The sequence below is a fragment of the Idiotropiscis lumnitzeri genome, chromosome 13, assembly GCF_059441095.1.
Source record: "Idiotropiscis lumnitzeri isolate Australia: NSW breed Sydney's pygmy pipehorse chromosome 13, RoL_Ilum_1.0, whole genome shotgun sequence".
NCBI classification, from domain to species: Eukaryota; Metazoa; Chordata; class Actinopteri; order Syngnathiformes; family Syngnathidae; genus Idiotropiscis; species Idiotropiscis lumnitzeri.
In genome coordinates this window covers 20655508-20672632 of record NC_142403.1, presented here as the reverse complement: position 1 = coordinate 20672632, position 17125 = coordinate 20655508, and the positions used below count along the sequence as shown (strand labels likewise).

Here is a 17125-nt window from a genome sequence, read left to right as displayed (position 1 = left end):
ATTCAATAAAGATTTTCACATTTAAAGTTTGTCGCGTAGCACATCGACCTCCCGTCTGAGGAATTTGCTTTTTTTTTTTTTTTTTTTGCATGTTGTCCACGAGCTCAAGTGGCTTTTTTGGTGGATCCAAGACGAAACGTCGGCATCCGTGTTCGCCGACAGGGCTTGGACGGACTAGCGGACCGGTCGATTGAAGTGCTCCTCTATGCCGTTTGGAGCGCGGCGCCGACGAGGAGGCCATCACACATTTTTTGGCTCGAGCGCGCCCAACCAAAGAAGTCTCTTTTCTGATATTCCAACGCGTATGTCGCACAGAAAACGGGTCGCCATGATCGCCTTTAATTTGAGAAAATACGACCGTTCGGAAAACATGGCAATGACGTCATCGGCGACTAGTCGACCGCACTCGACTTTCATCACGTGAGTGTGGCCTTAAAGGGGAAGTGGACCCCAAAAGATTCTCGACAAGAAGAAGTCCCACGCAGCCCCACGAGTGGAAACACGGCTTCTCGCCCAAAGTCAGCTGGCGTGGGTGCCAGCGGTTGAAAATAGAGGCACGGAACTTTCTTGTGTGCTTTCTTGTATCATCACGTGACCTACGCTCAAAATTGCTAATCTGTAATTGGCTGAAGGGTTCCAAATGTAAGTGACCCTAACAAAATTAATTTTCCGACAGAGCTACTCTACTTTTGTTTTGTTTTGTGTCACATGAACAGACAACAGCACACGCACACATGCTTTGCATCACCATGGAAACGGAGCAATCGCAACACACTTCAGCCCGTAGAAATACACAAAACTGCAAATGTTGACGCCTCACGCGCTGGGTCGGCCCGTTGGCGAAATACGTCAGGAGTCAACCAGGAATGATACTTTTTGAAATTGTGTTGCCAAAATGATGAAAAGATTTTGATTTTGTTTACAAAGACGTTCCATAAATTTTAAGTATCATGATAGTACTGTCCATCTTCAATCTTAAAGGAACAGTGTGTAGAATTCAGTGCCATCTAGTGGTGAACTAGTAGAATGCAACGACCTAAGTTCAAAGCGTGAGCATTTTGAAGCAGGCTCACGACAGTGCCTCAGAGAAACGGAATTTCGCAACCAATTTCTTCAGCAGAGGTGCAAGCAAAAGAACAAAGAACTTCTAGGACGTCTTCAAGTGACCAAGTAAAGCTAATTAGCGATTACCCGACCTACGATTAAATTTGAAAAAAAAAAAATTTTTGTGCTATTTTTATTATTTTACGCATTCTTAACTTCTTTGATGGCTTTTTGGGCCAAATCCAACACGACAGCAACATTGCCGAACGATTTTCTGCGCCCAATACAGTGTCCACAATTAAGACGATGAATCAGAGTGCCCCGCCCACTGCTCGACAAAGCGGCCAATAAGAATCCATCGATGAATCCGTGTGACTGCATTACAGGCACCGTTGTCTCCAAAATGGAGGAAATTTGAAAAGAAGCCACCAAACTAATCCTTCATTCTGCGACCTTGAAAACTTTTGAGGTGGTTGTTGTCGCTAGTGAGATGAGCGTCTCGCTCCAAAAGAACCAGCGCCGTCTTGCGTCTCGCGGCCATTTCCTTGCGCTGCGCATCGGTCAACACCTCAAATTGCGTCTGAAGCGACGGGTGCATCGGTGGCGAGGGCTCAGAGGCGCCGCCGGCGGCTCGCCGTGGCCGAAAACTGCTGCCGCAGGCGGCGGAGTCGCCTCGCCGCAGGCCGTGCAGGTCGTACGCGTCGCGTGGGTCGGCCCCGGCGCCGGCCCACTCCCAAGAACTTGGCGGGGTTTGGGCCAGAGGATGGTGAGCGGCGTGGGCGTCCACGGTGACAATTGCGTCCCGCTGCTTCTCGCCGGCTGGCCGGTAGCGCGGCGAGGCGGCGGGGGCGGAGCCGGAACCGGCGGAGGTGCTTTCGGAGGATTTTTCCACCGAGGAGAGCGATGCCAGGAGACCTTGCTGCTTGCTCATGGCCACGACCTGAACCAGTCGCGGCTGGTTGGCCGCGACGCGACCCGACACTTCCGCACTGGTCTTCTCCCGAATAGCCAACCACTTGGCGCGGGCTAAGGAGCTCTTTGGTGAAACTGGAGGCGGACCCGCTTCGGGGATCTGCGGCGGTCTGGGCGTGGCCACGGCTTTGGCGCCTCCCGGAGGAGGAGTCGGGTTCCGATTGGAGGCGGCCTTGCTGGAGGACAGCGCCGGCTGGCAGACGAGGACGGGAGAACCTCGGTCGTCTCCCCTCGCCTCCGAGTCGCCTTCGCCGTGCTCGTTCTCGTCGCGCACGCTCTGGGCCCGCATCTCCGTGGACCTCTGCTTCCATTCGGACAAGAGACGCTGCGAGGAAACGGGGTCCATGGGGACGTGGACCGTCTTCAGACGTCTCTGGACGGGCTGGACCGGCTGGACCGGCTGGACCGGACCAGGTGTCCCGTCGCTGACACTGATGCTCGTCCGAGGCAAAGTGTTGCCGAAGGTCAGCATGGTCTCCTTGGCCATGGGACTCCGCGGCGCCATGAGCTCGACATCCACGCTGGCCCTCTTCAGGCTTCCCATGGACGCCGCCGCCTCCCTCTGAAGGGGGCCCATACCCGCGGTGGTCCCGGGGGTGGCGGCGATCTCGTCGTTGCTCTCAGACGCCGAGGCGGGGCCTTTGTTGTAGACCGAGTCGTGGCCGCGCTCGGTCAGAGCTCGCAACGGGTCGTCCAGGCCGGGCGGAGACGGCGCGGCCGGAGGGATGTCGGCGGACTTGAAGTTGGCCACGGCGTGAAAAGCCTGCGGGAAAATCAACGGCTTGAAATGCGCCGCGCGCTTTGAGTCTCGGCAACAAAAATGTTCCCGATGAGAGGCTACAAATGGCGGGCGCTCACCAGATAGGCGGCGATGAAAGCGCCGATCAGGAAGCCCACGTAGATGTCGACGGGGTGGCTGCGGTGCTGCGTGATCTGAGTCAGGCCGCTCAGCGCGGCGGCGATGGCAAACACGAACACCAAGACGGGCTTCAGCAGCTTGGTGCTGTCGGAAATGGTGGAGTTGAAATACATCTGCCGAGGGGGGGGTGACACAGAGCACACGTCCAGTTAGCTTCTTCTTCTTTTTTGCCGGCATTTCACCGCAGCAACAAACCATTCCATGACGCAAACTAAATCCAAACAGAATAACGAGACAACGAGGCACCCGCACGAGACGCCAGCGGCTGAAGAGAGCCGATTGGCTGACACGAGGAGCAGGGATGACGAGATGAGGTGAGCAAACAAACACCAGATGAAGCAAAAAGTAGCTTATGATGGAAAGTGCGCAGAATTCTCAAACTTTTTGTCAACTTTGACTTTTGCGTGGAACTCACCGAAACATACACGGCGGCAAAAGCCGACAGCGTTGCATGCTGGGACGGGAAGGTTTTCCTGTTCAAGCAGAAAAGAGGAAGACGAATCCGTGTCAAGTTGTCGGCTGATGCAAAAGCACGCGTGGAAATCCAAAAGCAGCGGCGGCGGCGCACCTGGCGGCCGCGATGGCGTGCTGGTCGTGTCCGGAGCAGATGTCTTTGGTGACGTAGGCGTTGGTGTCGCACGAGACGTGGCTGTAGTTGGGCTTGCACACGGTCAGGAAGAAGGGGGCGTGGTAACCCGTCGACAGCTGGATGACGTCAGTGACCAGCGCCGTCGCGCACAGACCAAACACGTGCACGCCTGGCACGGCGGCGCCACCGGACCGGACAAGAGGGGAAGCAAGGAAAGGAGAACTTGGAAAACATTCTTGAATTTCCTTTGGAACAATCATCAGACGTAAATGACACTGAAAAAAGGTTTTGGTTGACAGTTTTTTACTCATTGGGTCGCCCAAAAGGTCGCGAGGTCGGCAGGGGCTGGGATGGCTGCCTTCTGCCTCTCGGCACATCACAAAAAGAAGACGAATTTTGTGCCAAAAGGTGCGTGTGTGGGCGTGGCGGGGCTCGTACCCACAAAGCGGACCGTCCTCCTCAGGAAGGAGTTGAAGTTGCACCCTCCCGCGTTGATGCTTCCTTCCGCTCGCCGTGCTTTGCTTCGGGACTGCATGAAGTAGAGGAAGGCCTCCACCATCATGATCTGACGTCACAAGCACAACGAGGGTCAGGAGAGGGCGAGGCAGAGCCCGGGGACGACGCGGGCGGCGACGGCGGCTACCGAGGCGGCCGGGCCGGCGAAGGCCAGGCTGAGCAGCATGAGCAGCGGAATCATTTCGTCACCGCCGTCCACGTAAGGTTTGCTGAGATCGCGGTCGTGACAGCGAAAGCCGAGTCGCGGAGGCCGCAGCACGTCCGTCAACTCCAGGAAGTAAAGCGACACCATGGACGACGCCACGATGGGGAGCTGCGCGACAACCCACGTCAAACGTGCGCGTGCGTCGGCGTGCGCGCGCGTCTCTGTGCGTGTGCGTGAGTACCTCGACAAAGTAGAAACACGGCAGCAGCGTCAGACTGTCCTTGGACCATTTTCTTTTCATCTTTTCGGACGGCGAACTCGTCATCATCCTGGAACCTATATGCGATACACACACGTGACGTCACGGACACGCAATCCACGTGGATGGCACGATACGAGCGCTTGGCAACTGGCCACTCACCAAGCAGACATTTAAAAACGGCAAAGTGGCAAATTATGGAAGACTGAAAGCACCAAAATTAAATCAATGAAATGTTTCATTAAAATTGTCATTAATTGTACCTTCAGTGTCAGGCAAAGGAAAATATATTGAAATATATCGGAAAATACGATGCAATGCATTGAGCGATATATTGTCAAATGTGAGATTTAGTGTTTATTTTGCTATATAAGCAAAAAAAAAATATAGAAAATAATGAAAGCGGCAATTGTCTTGATATTTTGCAATACGTTACTGGTAAATATATTTTTCTTTTGCACGGAAAGGCAACGCAAGTTTATTTGCATGGCACAGGACAATTTTTCAAGTCCAAATGGTTGACACAAAACATGAAAAGCATTCCAGAAAGATCATTCCCAAGCTGCAACTGAGTGGCTTTCACGACTTTCAAATCCAAACTCAAAAGTCATTTCTTCAAGATCGCCAACTTCACTAATTGTACTGCACTGTATTCTGGTTGGCTTCATTAATCTTAGTCATCTTCTGTTGTCGTTTTTAAATGGCAATAATTGGTCAAAAGGTAATAATTGAGGATCATTTCGAGAAATGAATGGATGGAAGCTCTTTGAGACTGTGTTGGTCTTAACTGCTAGAGATATCAAATTGATGATGTTCGTACGTAAAACCAAGGTGGGATAAATTTGGGAAAAAAATAGTCAAAGTAGTGTCTTCATCATGATATGAAAATGAGCCGTAAATGTCATGTGTACAAACACACACACACATTTAGAGAGCTCACCTAAAGTGGACCAGCTGTCCTTACATACATGGACGGTATTCTCACACTCACACACACGCGATTAACCAGTACATGTCACACGTGGCATATGCACGCACGCATTTGTTAAAAGTGGACATCAGAAGGGGCGTGGCCTACCGTCAAAGATAGTTTTGTAAAAAAAAAAAAAATTCACCTGTGTATGACTGTGAGCTGTTATGGGGGAATTGCGGCGCACGTTGCTGCCGTGCACGCGCGCGGAGAGAATGAAGGATGCGGTGAAAATGCCGTCACGCACGCACGCGCGCGCCTCACCTGATCAGATGTTCCGCTGTCACCTTGAACACAAGACAAAAGAAGAGAAGGGAGCCGCCTGCCCACACGCCGTCGCTCTGGTCCGCAGTGCTCGTGAAGAGGAAGATGCACGCTCCCGCGCGCTGCAGCGTCAAGAGTGCGCGTGCGTGAAATGCGCGTGCCAATGGTGTGCATGTTCACGTCGAGTTAAATCTCGCGACGCCATTGGCGGAAAAAAAATCAATGCGATTAATTTGAGACGAAATGTGCCAAACTGTTAACGTTGCGTGTTTATGACGATCTTTGGACATGGCCACGTGATCTAGTGACGTCAGTGACTGGGGAAAAACATTTAGTGTTGAGTGTCAGTGTCACGCCTTTGAGGTGCGAAAAAAGACAAGTCGTTTGAGTTGAGTCCAGTTTCAATACATTGGAAAACATCTTGACGTCATTTGTTGGGAAAAGAACGAAAGTCCTCTTGCGACACATTAGACAGACTTATGTTTTCGTCTGACAATATTGGTAAGGCATACAAGTTGAAAATAAAAGCACGTCCCATGATGACATCATGTGACCGTTGAGCATTTCGATGTGTTCTCGCCTCGGTTTATTGATGATCATCGCGTGGCACATATTCGAGTTAATCATCTGGAGCCGGCAGCAGGCGACTTGATTATTTGGGATGATCGGCGTGCATGCGGCACCCGGGAAGCCGCGCAAGTGTCTTCTGCTTCCGCCGGCACCGCGCCTCAGGACGTGCGGGAGGAGCTCTGCTGCTCTCTGCAGTCTGTTTGGGAAGGCGGAACGGTGGCGGCGGCGCTTCCCGCATCCGCCGCCACGACCGAAGGCTGGCTTCCTCCGCCGGCCCCTCCTTCTTCCATCCAGAAGTCGGCCACCTCGCCAACATCGGGCGCCCCCTCCTGGTTGGAAGACGCCAGTGCTTCTGTGATGATGGCGGCCGTTTGCGCAACCCAGTTGAGCTCCGAGCGCACCTCGCCGGCGGAGGACGGTGCCGGGCCTTCGGGCGGCGGCTGGAGGACGACAGCAGAGGCGGGAGCGAGCCGGGCGGCGGCGGGCTCGGCCGGCGGCTGGGGCCCGGCGGCAGCGTTGTTGTTGTTGAGGCTGTCCTGCAGCGCCGTCTGGTTGGCGTGACCCGCCTGCTGGTTGTGCAGCAGCATTTCCTGGATGCGGATCTGCTGCAAGATGGCGGGCAGCTCGTAGTGGTGGAAGAAGTAGATCATGGAGTGCTGCCACAAGAGCAAACGACGTTAGCTCATATGAGGCACGGCCTTGAAATGGAAGCGCTCGACTGCTTTTAACCATTTTTCTACCGACAGAAACGATTTCCCTCCTCAGCTTTCACTTACTCAGAAATCATGCAAAGCAAAAGGCCCCTCGAAAAAGGAGCGACATGATTACGAGCTGTCATTGAGTCGTTGACTTGCGAGCGCAAATTGTTGCTGTGAGCGCTTTAAGATGGCGGCCGCTCAACTCGCTTGACACGCGGCAGTTCGGCAAACCTTCATCAACTAGAAAAATCTTGACGTGCCAAAACTGTTCAGCGTGATTTTTGTTTCTTGACGTCTGGTCTGAGATCAATTTTGGCCTTAGCTGTCCATGACGCAAGCTCAGACAAAAGCGCATAAAACAAAAGAACTTGATCTGTAAATTGGAAGGACGGCCAAGTCGAAAGTTGACGAGTTACCTGGATGAAGAGCCAGGAAGTGACCAGCGCCAGGCTGCTGTACTGACCATTGAAGCGGTAATGATATGCGTAGAAGGCAAAGTGATACAAATAGAAGAACCTGAAAGACAAAAAAGGCGCGCAATTGGCTGAGACGGGGTCTAGGGGGCGGGGCCACTTGGAGGTCAGGAGACTCACCTCAGCCAATGGCGTTTGCTGGTGTTGGTGTGGCAGCAGATGGCGTCGTACTGATCGGCTAACCACACGATGAGGATGATGTAAAAGGCCGTCGTGGTATCGTTGAAAAATTCTGACATGATGGCCTCCATACCTGACGACGGGAAGTGACATCAGCAATCTCGTACTTTGTTAGAGCATCAAGCGAGTGGATTTTTTTTTTTTTTTATCATGATACGCTTTGTGTGAATACTTTGATGTTTACATTTCCAGTTTGATTGTGTTTGTGAAAGTTTTACTTGAAGCTGCTTCACCGCTAATTTGAAGTGGCCATGCGTGTGCGTGTGCCGACAGGTGTCAAAGGCGCCGTCAAAAGGTTCTTCAAATATGTTTGTGTGTGGGCAGCGTCCTGCAACACGCCAATCCCGTCGCACGACGCTTTGGGTGAAGACAGAGTGACATGTGACAAGAGGTCAAAGGGCAGCGGCGAGTCAACTCACCGACGAGGGCGAGGATAACGGTGAGCAGGGGGGCGGCGGGGAAGGCGATGGTCATGTTCATCTCCAACATCTGAAGGAGGTCCACTGAGACAAGCCAGGCAGCAAACAAAGAGAGGAAAAACCTTCACTTGACGTTGATGATTGTGCAACGTGCACTAATCTCTACTTGGCAAATAAACGAGCGCTGAGCGTTTGGATGCATTTGTATTTCATACGGAGCAACTCACCAATGAAGACGAAGATCTGGTGGTGAGAATACCTGAGCAGCATGGACACCGACAGAGTCTGAAAAACAGCACAAACGTCAGCTCGGGACGCCTGCAGCGCTCACAGCCCAAACATTTTTGGGGCTCATCAAAAGTTTGGACTAAAAGTTCATTCATTAAAAAGAAAAAAAGGGACTTTGAAAATGGGCTCCAGCACGCCAGCGACCCTCGTGAGGACGAGCGGCTTGGATGATGGACGGCTGCAGCATGTATCTTCAATTTTTTTTTTTCCAGTTGGTATAGATTGGCGTGGACCGGACGGACTTACAAAGATCACCATGATGACAAACGCAGCCAGGTAGGCGGTTCTGGCCATCCACATGCTGACAAAGCGGTAATGTTCTCCAGAGACCACGTTCCTGAGGAAGCCTTCGCACAAGCAAACAATCATCACTCGCGGTGACGTGATCTTGATGACTTTGGTCCGTCCTCCAACCGTCCCTCACCTTTGTTCTCCTCGTTCTCTGCCAGCGCTTTGACGCTGGACATCAGAATGTCGTCGTAGCCTAAAAACTCGTCCAGCAGGAAGCGACTGAAGCCGTCGCCAAAACACTCGTCCTTGGTGGGATCTGGAAGGCAAAATGGCGCTTAGCCTCGCGCCGCTCCCGACAATGGCCGTCCGCAGATGGCGTCTCACCCAGCGTGACCACCATGACGGGAATGTTGAGTCTCTGCCGCGTGCTCTGAGACAGACGCAGGAAGCCGTACTCCAGAGAATATTCCACCATGTACTCCTCCTGAGGCCAGGCTACAAAACGAAAGCATGAGGAGCGACCGTGAGGCGGAGCTTCCCATCGCGCCACCATTGACGTCCGTCTACCTTTGCTGATGTGACTGAAGGAAATTTCCTGGCTGTCGTTGGCCCCGCCTACTGCTCCTTCCTCACTTTCTCCCGCTCGTCCGATCGCAGGCAGCTTCAGACGAGGTTCCATGTCTAGCTCAAACTGGCAACGGCAGATTTGGATTCAGATTTAGGCCGGCGTAAAATTAGTAGTAGCTCATATTTGGCATAAAAAAAAATATACTGATTATTGAATAATCGGCCCATTCATTTTAAAATGACACAAAATCAGATCCCAAAATCAAATAAAAACCCTGATGTCCCCATATAGCATTTCCCTAAAAATGACACGCAATCAATGGCAATCTTTTGTGTATATACAACACACATTTTGTAAAGAACAGTAAAATACATTAAATATAAATCGACCAATAAAGTGAAAGAAACTTTTGAACTAATGTCGTGCCGTCCTCATGAACAGCTGACCTTCTCCTCACCTGCACTGAGCTGTTGTCAAACATGTCCAGCGTCATCTCCTCGTCTTCGTCCTCCTCTTCCTCTTGCAGCGCCGCCAGACTGAGACCAGCAATGGCTCCTCCTCCTCCGCCACCTTCCCCCTGCAAGTCGTAGAACTGCAGGAAGACGGGCGGCCGGCTGGAGTTCCTCTGGATCTCCACGCGCAGGATTCCGTCGCGAGGCCAGCGCTCCCTCACGCCCTCCAGGCAGTTGATGGGCGAGCGGGAGAAGGCGATGTGGATGTAAGCCAGGATGAAGAGGACGAAGAGCGCCTGGTGACCGCCAGCACACACGTTCAGAAGATGAAGCATTTGAACGACAACAGATTGTGCTGCAAGAGCGCCTTTCATGGCAGCCGGGGACACTTCATGAATCCATCATTGCATTGATTTGTCACTTTGACTCAGCTACGGTTACTAGAACGTGCTGGAAAGTTCAGTTAATTTCATGTCCTAGAAGAAGGTGAAAAGTTCGAGGTAGGTCACCTTGAGCAGCACGAAGAATTCAAAGACCCTCCTGAACGACGGCGGGAAGAGGCGTGCGTAAGTGACAGCCATCTTGAAGAAGAGCGCGTGAAAGAGGCGGTCTCGAACGTTGATGAGGGGGTTCTGGTTGATGTTGGGGTTCCGGATCCTGTTGGGCCCCATGTTGTTATTGTTGTTGTTGTTGGGTGGAACATTGTTGTTGTTGGCCTGGTTGTCAGACATGGTCTCTCAAAGGTGGGGGAGAAATGTCACTGCGGCCGGCCGATTCTAGGTTAGCATGGCTTCAAGTTACGCTCTTCTCGTCTTCGGTCTACAACACAGATAGGACAAGACAAGTACTTGCGAGTAGGTCCGTTGATCACGGCAAGTCCCACAGTGAATTCAGCTGCTGTTAAGAAGCCAAACAGGTTAAACATTCTTGTGTTGACCAATTGCAAGTTAACCATATGACATCTCGAAGTGTTTGTTTTTGTGCAAAGTTTGGAGTTGAACCTGAGGAGAGATGGTGAAACCAGTTCGGGTCTGGCTCAACATCCAACGGTTGCATCTCGTCTCTTCTTCGGGCAAACTCCTCCGAACGACAACGACAACAACAACAAGGACGAGACGACAACGGCGAAAACAAAAACGACGACGGCGGCGGCGACAACGTTCCAAGAGGCCTGCATACGCACGTACCTGTTATTGAAAGCACCCATTGGAGCCCTTGCTTGGATTTCTTCTCAATGTTTTCACCCAAAAGACGGAAACTGAGGAGTGGATTCCGTCAAACGCGAGCTAGTCGGCTAGCACGCTTAGCTTAATTTAGCGTAGCCGTTATTAGCCACAAGTCGAGACGGAAACAAGTCAAGCAAGTCTTCCGTCGCGGCCCAACTATCGACGAGCCGCCGTCAATGTTCGGACACACTCGAACCACATTGGAGACGTTTAAGTTCCGACAAAGTCTGCGCGGCGAACTCAACTGACGGCTAAACCTCTCAGACCGGAAGTACGTGCAATAACCGGAACTACGGCACCCCAAAATCTGACGTCGCAAACCTGACGTCATAGATAGACACCTAGACACTAAGTCACGGTTTGTCATCGATGGGTATGAAGTTCGCGACCAGTCGGGTCTTGTTCTGTATTTTTCTTGTCTTGTGTTACTGTCGGAAGGTTATGGCTAGCCGTGTCACGTTGTGTTGAGGGGCAGCTTTTTATTTATTAATTTTTTTATTAATAATTAATTAATGTATTTATTTTGTTTTTTATTTTTATTTAGTTTGGTTATTTTTTTTGTTTTTTTATATATTTGTTGTTGTTTTTTTATTTGTATTTATTTATTAATTTTTTATTTAAAAAAATATTTATTAATTTAAAAAAATATTTTTGCACCATTTATCCAGATCCCGTATGGTTTGAGTTTATCGTAAGAGTCTACATGCCACAAAAAGGTTGGACCTGGATTTTGGTAGATCCGGCGATGAAGGCGGTTCTTGCGCCTCAGTTGAACACCATGCGGATCCAGTATTTTCATCGATATCCTGATCGTCTCTTGAGTCACCACGTCGCCAGCCTGAATACATTTCAAATGCATCATCTTGTATCCATGGAGCATGGCATATCTGTCTAACTGATCTTGGACTTTTTTTTAATTGTTATTTTTTGCCACTTGCGATTGACTGAAAATGACAGTTGCTCAGATAACGATCAATCATGCCACAGCAAATGCAAAATCTGTTTTGAAAAGTAATGCACAACAAAAAAATGAAGGTATCAAATGAATGAGACAAAATATGAACTTTTTACTGGCTAAATATGTCAACCAAGTCTCTCGTATCTCACACTTTTTAAAATGGATGGATGAATTGAATTATAATCCCTATTGTCCTATTTACTGCTGTCAATCCAGAACAAAATTCTGACAAGCGTTATAGCCTCCTCATAGGAATCCTCGCTGATCAAATTGAAGTCTTCTCCTTACCGACTGACCGTCTTAAGTTGAAGTCACCAGAGTCAGTTTAATGCTATCCAGTATCCACTAATGACTGCGTCGTTCTCAACCTTTGCACGTTTTCAGTAATTTTCTTCAAACGTGCATAATAATCAGTACAATTACAACTATCAATTCTACAAAAAAAGGGGAAATCAATCTTTTTGATTTTTCTTGGTTCGGCTTACTTCCCGGATGCTAACCGCTAATGAGCAAATCAGCCTTGCAATTTATGAGTGGATATATTCACATTGTTTTTTCGATAGTTGTAGGTTCTTTCAAGTTTCATGTTAACTGGCACAAGCATTCCCGTCTGATGCCTGACTGTGGATCCGTTTGACACCACAGTGTTGTCATGCACACGCTCTTCTTGATGTAACTTTGCACGCCCCACCGCAGCAACCTCAACGTAAGTCTCTCACTCTGTTGGGTCGAGGGTGGAAAAACCTTTCCACCCACTCACGTACAGCTTATTTCGTCTTGTTTATAGCAGCAGACAGGATGAGAAGATCATGATGAAAATGTCACTGAAGCAATCGGCATTGGTGCTACTCGCTGGTAAGTCAAAACAGCCGTGAGCAAATTTATCATTGAAAATATTGTAGAAAATTCAAAGGCCGCATTTTGGGCTCGTGGTTAGCACGTCTGCAACACACTTTTGATTTCTTCTGGTTGTTCCAAAAACATGCATGATGTTAGGCGAAGGTACTCGCCATCATTTTAGTCCTGATGTCATTTTTACATGCAAACCTATTTTTAAGTGCCGACGTGAACGTCAAAGAAGCAACCCTTTAAGTCCAAAGTAAAGTACGTCCAAAATATCTGAAGATGCAGGATATCAAAATGTTGCCCTACACGGGATATGAACTGTATAAATATCTGTAAAATGTGATTCTGTCCATCCATCCAGCCATCTATCTTGTCTTACCTTATCTATGTACTGTATATTTCATATTACACGCAACAAGTATCCTTTATTTAAAAAAAAAAACGAATAAACGAAACCAACACAGAGCATTTAAAAAGGAAAATTGAAACTCACAAACCACTCTAAACTCAGTCGAGGCCTTCTTTGCTGGCTAACAAAATCAAGACATCATGATCATATTCTTCACATTGATGTCATGTTAGATCCTAGCGTTGTATTTTTAGGTGAGAGCTTTTTATCCAATCAGAATTCAGCTCGCTGGTGTTGCCAGGCAGATTTCACGCTCGATTCGTCCGTGACCTTCAGATACAATCGTGCCTCAAGAGGGCTTTCAGAGTTGCTAGACAGTTGCGATAGCCAATCAGATCACCAGTTGATGACAGGAAGTCCGTCTCGCTGGCCTCACGCGTCTTGTGATTGGATACTCACTCGTGAGGGGGTGGCGCTAGGCGGAATCAACACAACAGAAATTCGTAACTGGCGACCGTTCGAAAATCTGAAATATATTCTCGCTTTTTTGAAATAACAATGGCCGAAAGAGGGAAAAGTGTGGATTGAATTGCGGAAAAACTTGCACAGCCATTTTCAAGACGGACTTTTCGAGAGAAGCGAGGTCGTCCAACACTCACTCAGTAGTGAGTAAGTGTCTTTCTGAATATTATCGGTCCAGTCGTGGTGTCATAAATGAGTGTATTATGAAGTTGTAAAACAAAAGTAAAAATAAAAAAATAACGGCTGACAATTTTTGAACGAATACAACTCTGGTCTGCAGTTATTAAGATTGTTCCAAAAAAAAATCTGTGAGAAATATAAACTGACCCTTTTTTTTTTTCTTCCTGCGATCGCTGTGCAGTTTGTGTTGCAGTCGGGGCTCAGTGTTCTGCCATTTTGAATGAATCCCAAGCGCGAGTGGATGTCCCCGTGGGTTCCTTCCTCACTTTGTGCCACCGACTGAAGGGCTGGACAACAAAGAGATTCCGGATAAGCTGGCATTTCAATCCATCTGGACGCTCGTTGGTCCACTCTCAGCAACTCTTTCTCTCCAACGTGTCAAACGTTTCCGAGCAGAAAGACGTATTGCTCAACTATACTTTAGCCAACGTCACTCTCCAACACAGCGGATGGTACTTTTGCCGCATCTACGTGGATATTCCCAAACTGATGACTCTGGACAGTCATGGAACGCTCGTGCTTGTTCGTAAGTGTTTGCTGCTTCTGTTGACACGTGTGTTCGAGCTGTCTGTTTATTTCCCCACCTTTGTTGAGCCATGGCATTTTTTTCTACATGAGAAAAATCTCATTGCATTATCAAGAGTTAATGGCTTGAATTTCTTGACCTCTGTTTGAATATGAAGGTGTTTTCCAAACTTTGGAACGTCAAACTTGCCATGGATATTTCTTGCAGAGGCTGTTTCTGTCCTTCCCACAGATGTGCCCGTGATGAACATGTGGTGGCTGTGGCTCACTGTGGGCGTGGCCGGCCTGCTAATAATGGCCCTGCTGGTTCTGTGCGCGCTTCTGATCCGACGACGTAAACGCAAAGGTAGCCTTATCTTTTCAAGCGCCGATGTGTGTTGTGATAGCCAATCAAATGACGAGTGATGAACGCGACCTGTGATTGGATACTCACTTGTGAGGGGGCGGAGCTACGCGGAATCAACACACCCGAAAGTCGTAAAATTCTTGCTTTTTTTAAACCGCGCTGGCTGAAGGAGGGAAAAGTGTGCATTTAATTGCAGATGCACTTGCGAGACCATTTTCAAGAAAAGCTAGCACTCACTCACTCGTGTGGAAGTGTCTTTCTGTGTTATTATTTCTCCAGCCGTGGTGTCATCAATGATGGTAATTTGAGGGGGATTTATTCAAGTAGGGCAAAGTAGGACTTCACTGAAGGCTTAGGTGTAAAATGCACGGATTGAGCTGGTGGTTGTTGTGGTTGAACAGCACAGACAAAAAAAATGAGCGTAGGGCACGAGAAGACAGGCATTTTCTCCCCTGTGCGGTCTCAAGAACAGACATGAGCCTTTCAAGAAGTGGACCACAAGAGGTGTTTGTTTCCTTTCGGCACAATAACTTGCAGCAACCACGCAGCTCCTTTCTCACAAAGTCAGAAATGTCAGTTGAAACAGATCTCAGGATGATGACGTGTCGTTCGACGATACGTTTTTTTCCCCCCATCATTTTAAAGAGTTCCCAAATGTCTGACATGCGTTCGCAGTATCACTTTCACCGTCCATTTTTTAGTCTTTTCTTGGCTTGTTTTGCGGGGTGGACCCCCCATCTTAGTATTGTTACTGTCGGCCGGAAACGGCATATGTACAAATATGGTCACGTTTGTATTCTTCACTAATTGATACACTTGTCGCGACATCTGTTATTTTATCAATAACCATATTAAAAGTATTGAAAATACCCTGAGAACAAATTGATTAAAGGGATAGTTTGCTCATTTTGCATTCTTTAGCAGTAAAAAATTCACATTTGCTCTAGAATCAATTTGATAACTTCATTATTTGAACAATTAATGCCTTTTTGAATGAACACCTATCGTTCACAAGCAAAGCCGTGATTGGTTGTTACCCGAGCCCTCAACGTGATGTCATTTTAAGTCGACAACAAGTGGCAAGATGCGTTTTTTACCAAATATTGTAACATCATCAAATTCACTATTGACAAAATATTTTACTTGCAAAATTACTCCCCCCCCACACACACACTACTTGAGAGGCACTGCCTTAAAGTTATTGCCAACGAACGACTCCACCGTTTTTCTGTTCGCCATTCTTGCAGAAGCGCGCTGTGCAATCTACGTGAACACACGTCATCCCCCTCAACCGCCTGCTCGCCGGGGCCAGCTCAGGGCGGCTCCCAGTTGCCAGATGGCTCGAACCCCAAGTCCTGCCAGAGACAAACAGAACAGCAGCAAACAGCAGCCACGATAGAGCCCACAAATTCCACACCTTTCGTTCCAATATGTAATTTCTATTTAATGCAGACTAGTGAGTCCAATGTGGAAAGCAATCTGTCGAAATGTCTTTTAATTTTTCTTCAGAGTTGTTTTTATTGTATTTTTTTTTATCTTCCTTGTCTTTTTACCCACAGAATGTTATTCTTGTTATACGTTATGCACGTGATGTGTTGCGTGACGACACATCTTGCAGTGTTTTATAATCAGCGGATGTGCGTGTTTGTGCAACTATAAAGGTTTTACTGTGTACTATGAGTAAAAATCCCTAAACGTACCAACATTTGATCACATGTCAACAACAGCACAAACGCTTTTTTTCCACTCAAAGTGCTCGTTGGGTGAGATAAATGCATGCTTGTTAAAAACGCTTGAAAGACGCTGGACTGAAGTGGGCAAGCAATTAAAATGGTAGAAAAAAGAAAAGAAAAAAATCATGCAAATTGATTGATTGTGGTGACTCCTGACGTCTTTTTTGTTTTTATACAAATATGGGCACTACTACACAAGTACGGAATGATGACTACGAGATTGAAAAAAGTTTTTTCCTTTTTACTGCCCCCCACCGGGGTTACAGCTTGGTCTCTATACGTGATCCAGTTTTCGCACCACTCCTCGTTAGTATAGTGGACAGTATCTCCGCCTGTCACGCGGAAGACCGGGGTTCGATTCCCCGACGGGGAGGAATTTTTTTTTTTTTGTAATCGTCGTACAGCAACAGCAGTCCGACCCTCCTAGAAAATATCGCATCGGTCGTAGTTGTGGACTACCCTTAACTGCTATGCCAAACAATTGTGCACCATGCTGCATAGATAGATGGACAGAAAGACAGACAATTGTTCAGTTGCAACCCACCATGCGACCTTCATTTTCATTCAAAGTAATGTTTATTGGTTTTCCAGCTTGACATTCAACAGGCTTCTTTAAGCAAACATTCATCGTCTTAAAATGCACAGATACTGTATATATCGTTCCATATATACAAAAATATAGTGTCCTGAAATTGAAGCTCAAATTACACCTGAGGCCACGTTGTGAAATAAAATTCCAGGAGAGCAAGACGAAAAACATATTTGTAAAGCCCATCCAGAATCTGCAAAAAAAGAAAAATCAATGCAGAGACGGCAAAAAAAAAAGCTAAATCACAGACAAGGTGTGGCGCAGCATTGTTCACTAAATGAGTCCAGCGAGTGC

At 48.2% G+C, this 17125-nt stretch overlaps 3 protein-coding genes and 1 non-coding gene across 7 annotated transcripts; 2 read left to right on the top strand and 2 right to left on the bottom strand.

The window, feature by feature from the left end:
* Positions 1 to 339: 339 nt before the first annotated feature.
* On the bottom strand, positions 340 to 5932 carry plppr3b (phospholipid phosphatase related 3b). Its single transcript, XM_088313213.1, has 8 exons — positions 5679 to 5932; positions 4427 to 4521; positions 4168 to 4353; positions 3963 to 4089; positions 3504 to 3693; positions 3351 to 3408; positions 2875 to 3048; positions 340 to 2779 (listed from the first exon to the last, which is right to left on the bottom strand). Exons 2-8 carry the CDS (start codon positions 4511 to 4513, stop codon positions 1478 to 1480), a joined length of 2124 nt encoding a protein of 707 aa, XP_088169339.1. The 5' UTR covers positions 4514 to 4521; positions 5679 to 5932; the 3' UTR covers positions 340 to 1477.
* A 135-nt stretch (positions 5933 to 6067) lies between these two features.
* Positions 6068 to 11078, bottom strand: tmem259 (transmembrane protein 259). Of its 2 annotated transcripts, XM_088313215.1 has the most exons (12): positions 10745 to 11077; positions 10067 to 10376; positions 9563 to 9853; positions 9105 to 9228; positions 8922 to 9032; positions 8731 to 8853; positions 8553 to 8653; positions 8246 to 8303; positions 8019 to 8102; positions 7540 to 7672; positions 7363 to 7462; positions 6068 to 6904 (listed from the first exon to the last, which is right to left on the bottom strand). In XM_088313215.1, the coding sequence occupies exons 2-12, from the start codon at positions 10286 to 10288 to the stop codon at positions 6407 to 6409; spliced, it is 1845 nt and encodes a 614-aa protein (XP_088169341.1). In that variant the 5' UTR covers positions 10289 to 10376; positions 10745 to 11077; the 3' UTR covers positions 6068 to 6406. The 2 variants fall into 2 exon arrangements, with proteins under 2 accessions (XP_088169341.1, XP_088169340.1); XM_088313214.1 differs by having other exon boundaries at positions 8922 to 9228; positions 10745 to 11078.
* Positions 10701 to 16316, top strand: LOC148325020 (uncharacterized). Of its 3 annotated transcripts, none has more exons than XM_088313223.1 (6): positions 10701 to 11054; positions 12343 to 12447; positions 12529 to 12596; positions 13820 to 14164; positions 14372 to 14509; positions 15757 to 16316. In XM_088313223.1, the coding sequence occupies exons 3-6, from the start codon at positions 12551 to 12553 to the stop codon at positions 15906 to 15908; spliced, it is 681 nt and encodes a 226-aa protein (XP_088169349.1). In that variant the 5' UTR covers positions 10701 to 11054; positions 12343 to 12447; positions 12529 to 12550; the 3' UTR covers positions 15909 to 16316. The 3 variants fall into 3 exon arrangements, with proteins under 3 accessions (XP_088169349.1, XP_088169351.1, XP_088169348.1); XM_088313225.1 differs by having other exon boundaries at positions 12305 to 12447; positions 14396 to 14509; XM_088313222.1 differs by having other exon boundaries at positions 12305 to 12447.
* A 227-nt stretch (positions 16317 to 16543) lies between these two features.
* Positions 16544 to 16615, top strand: trnad-guc (transfer RNA aspartic acid (anticodon GUC)). The gene has a single exon. It is a non-coding gene; the product is annotated as a tRNA-Asp (tRNA).
* The last annotated feature ends 510 nt before the right edge of the window (positions 16616 to 17125 follow it).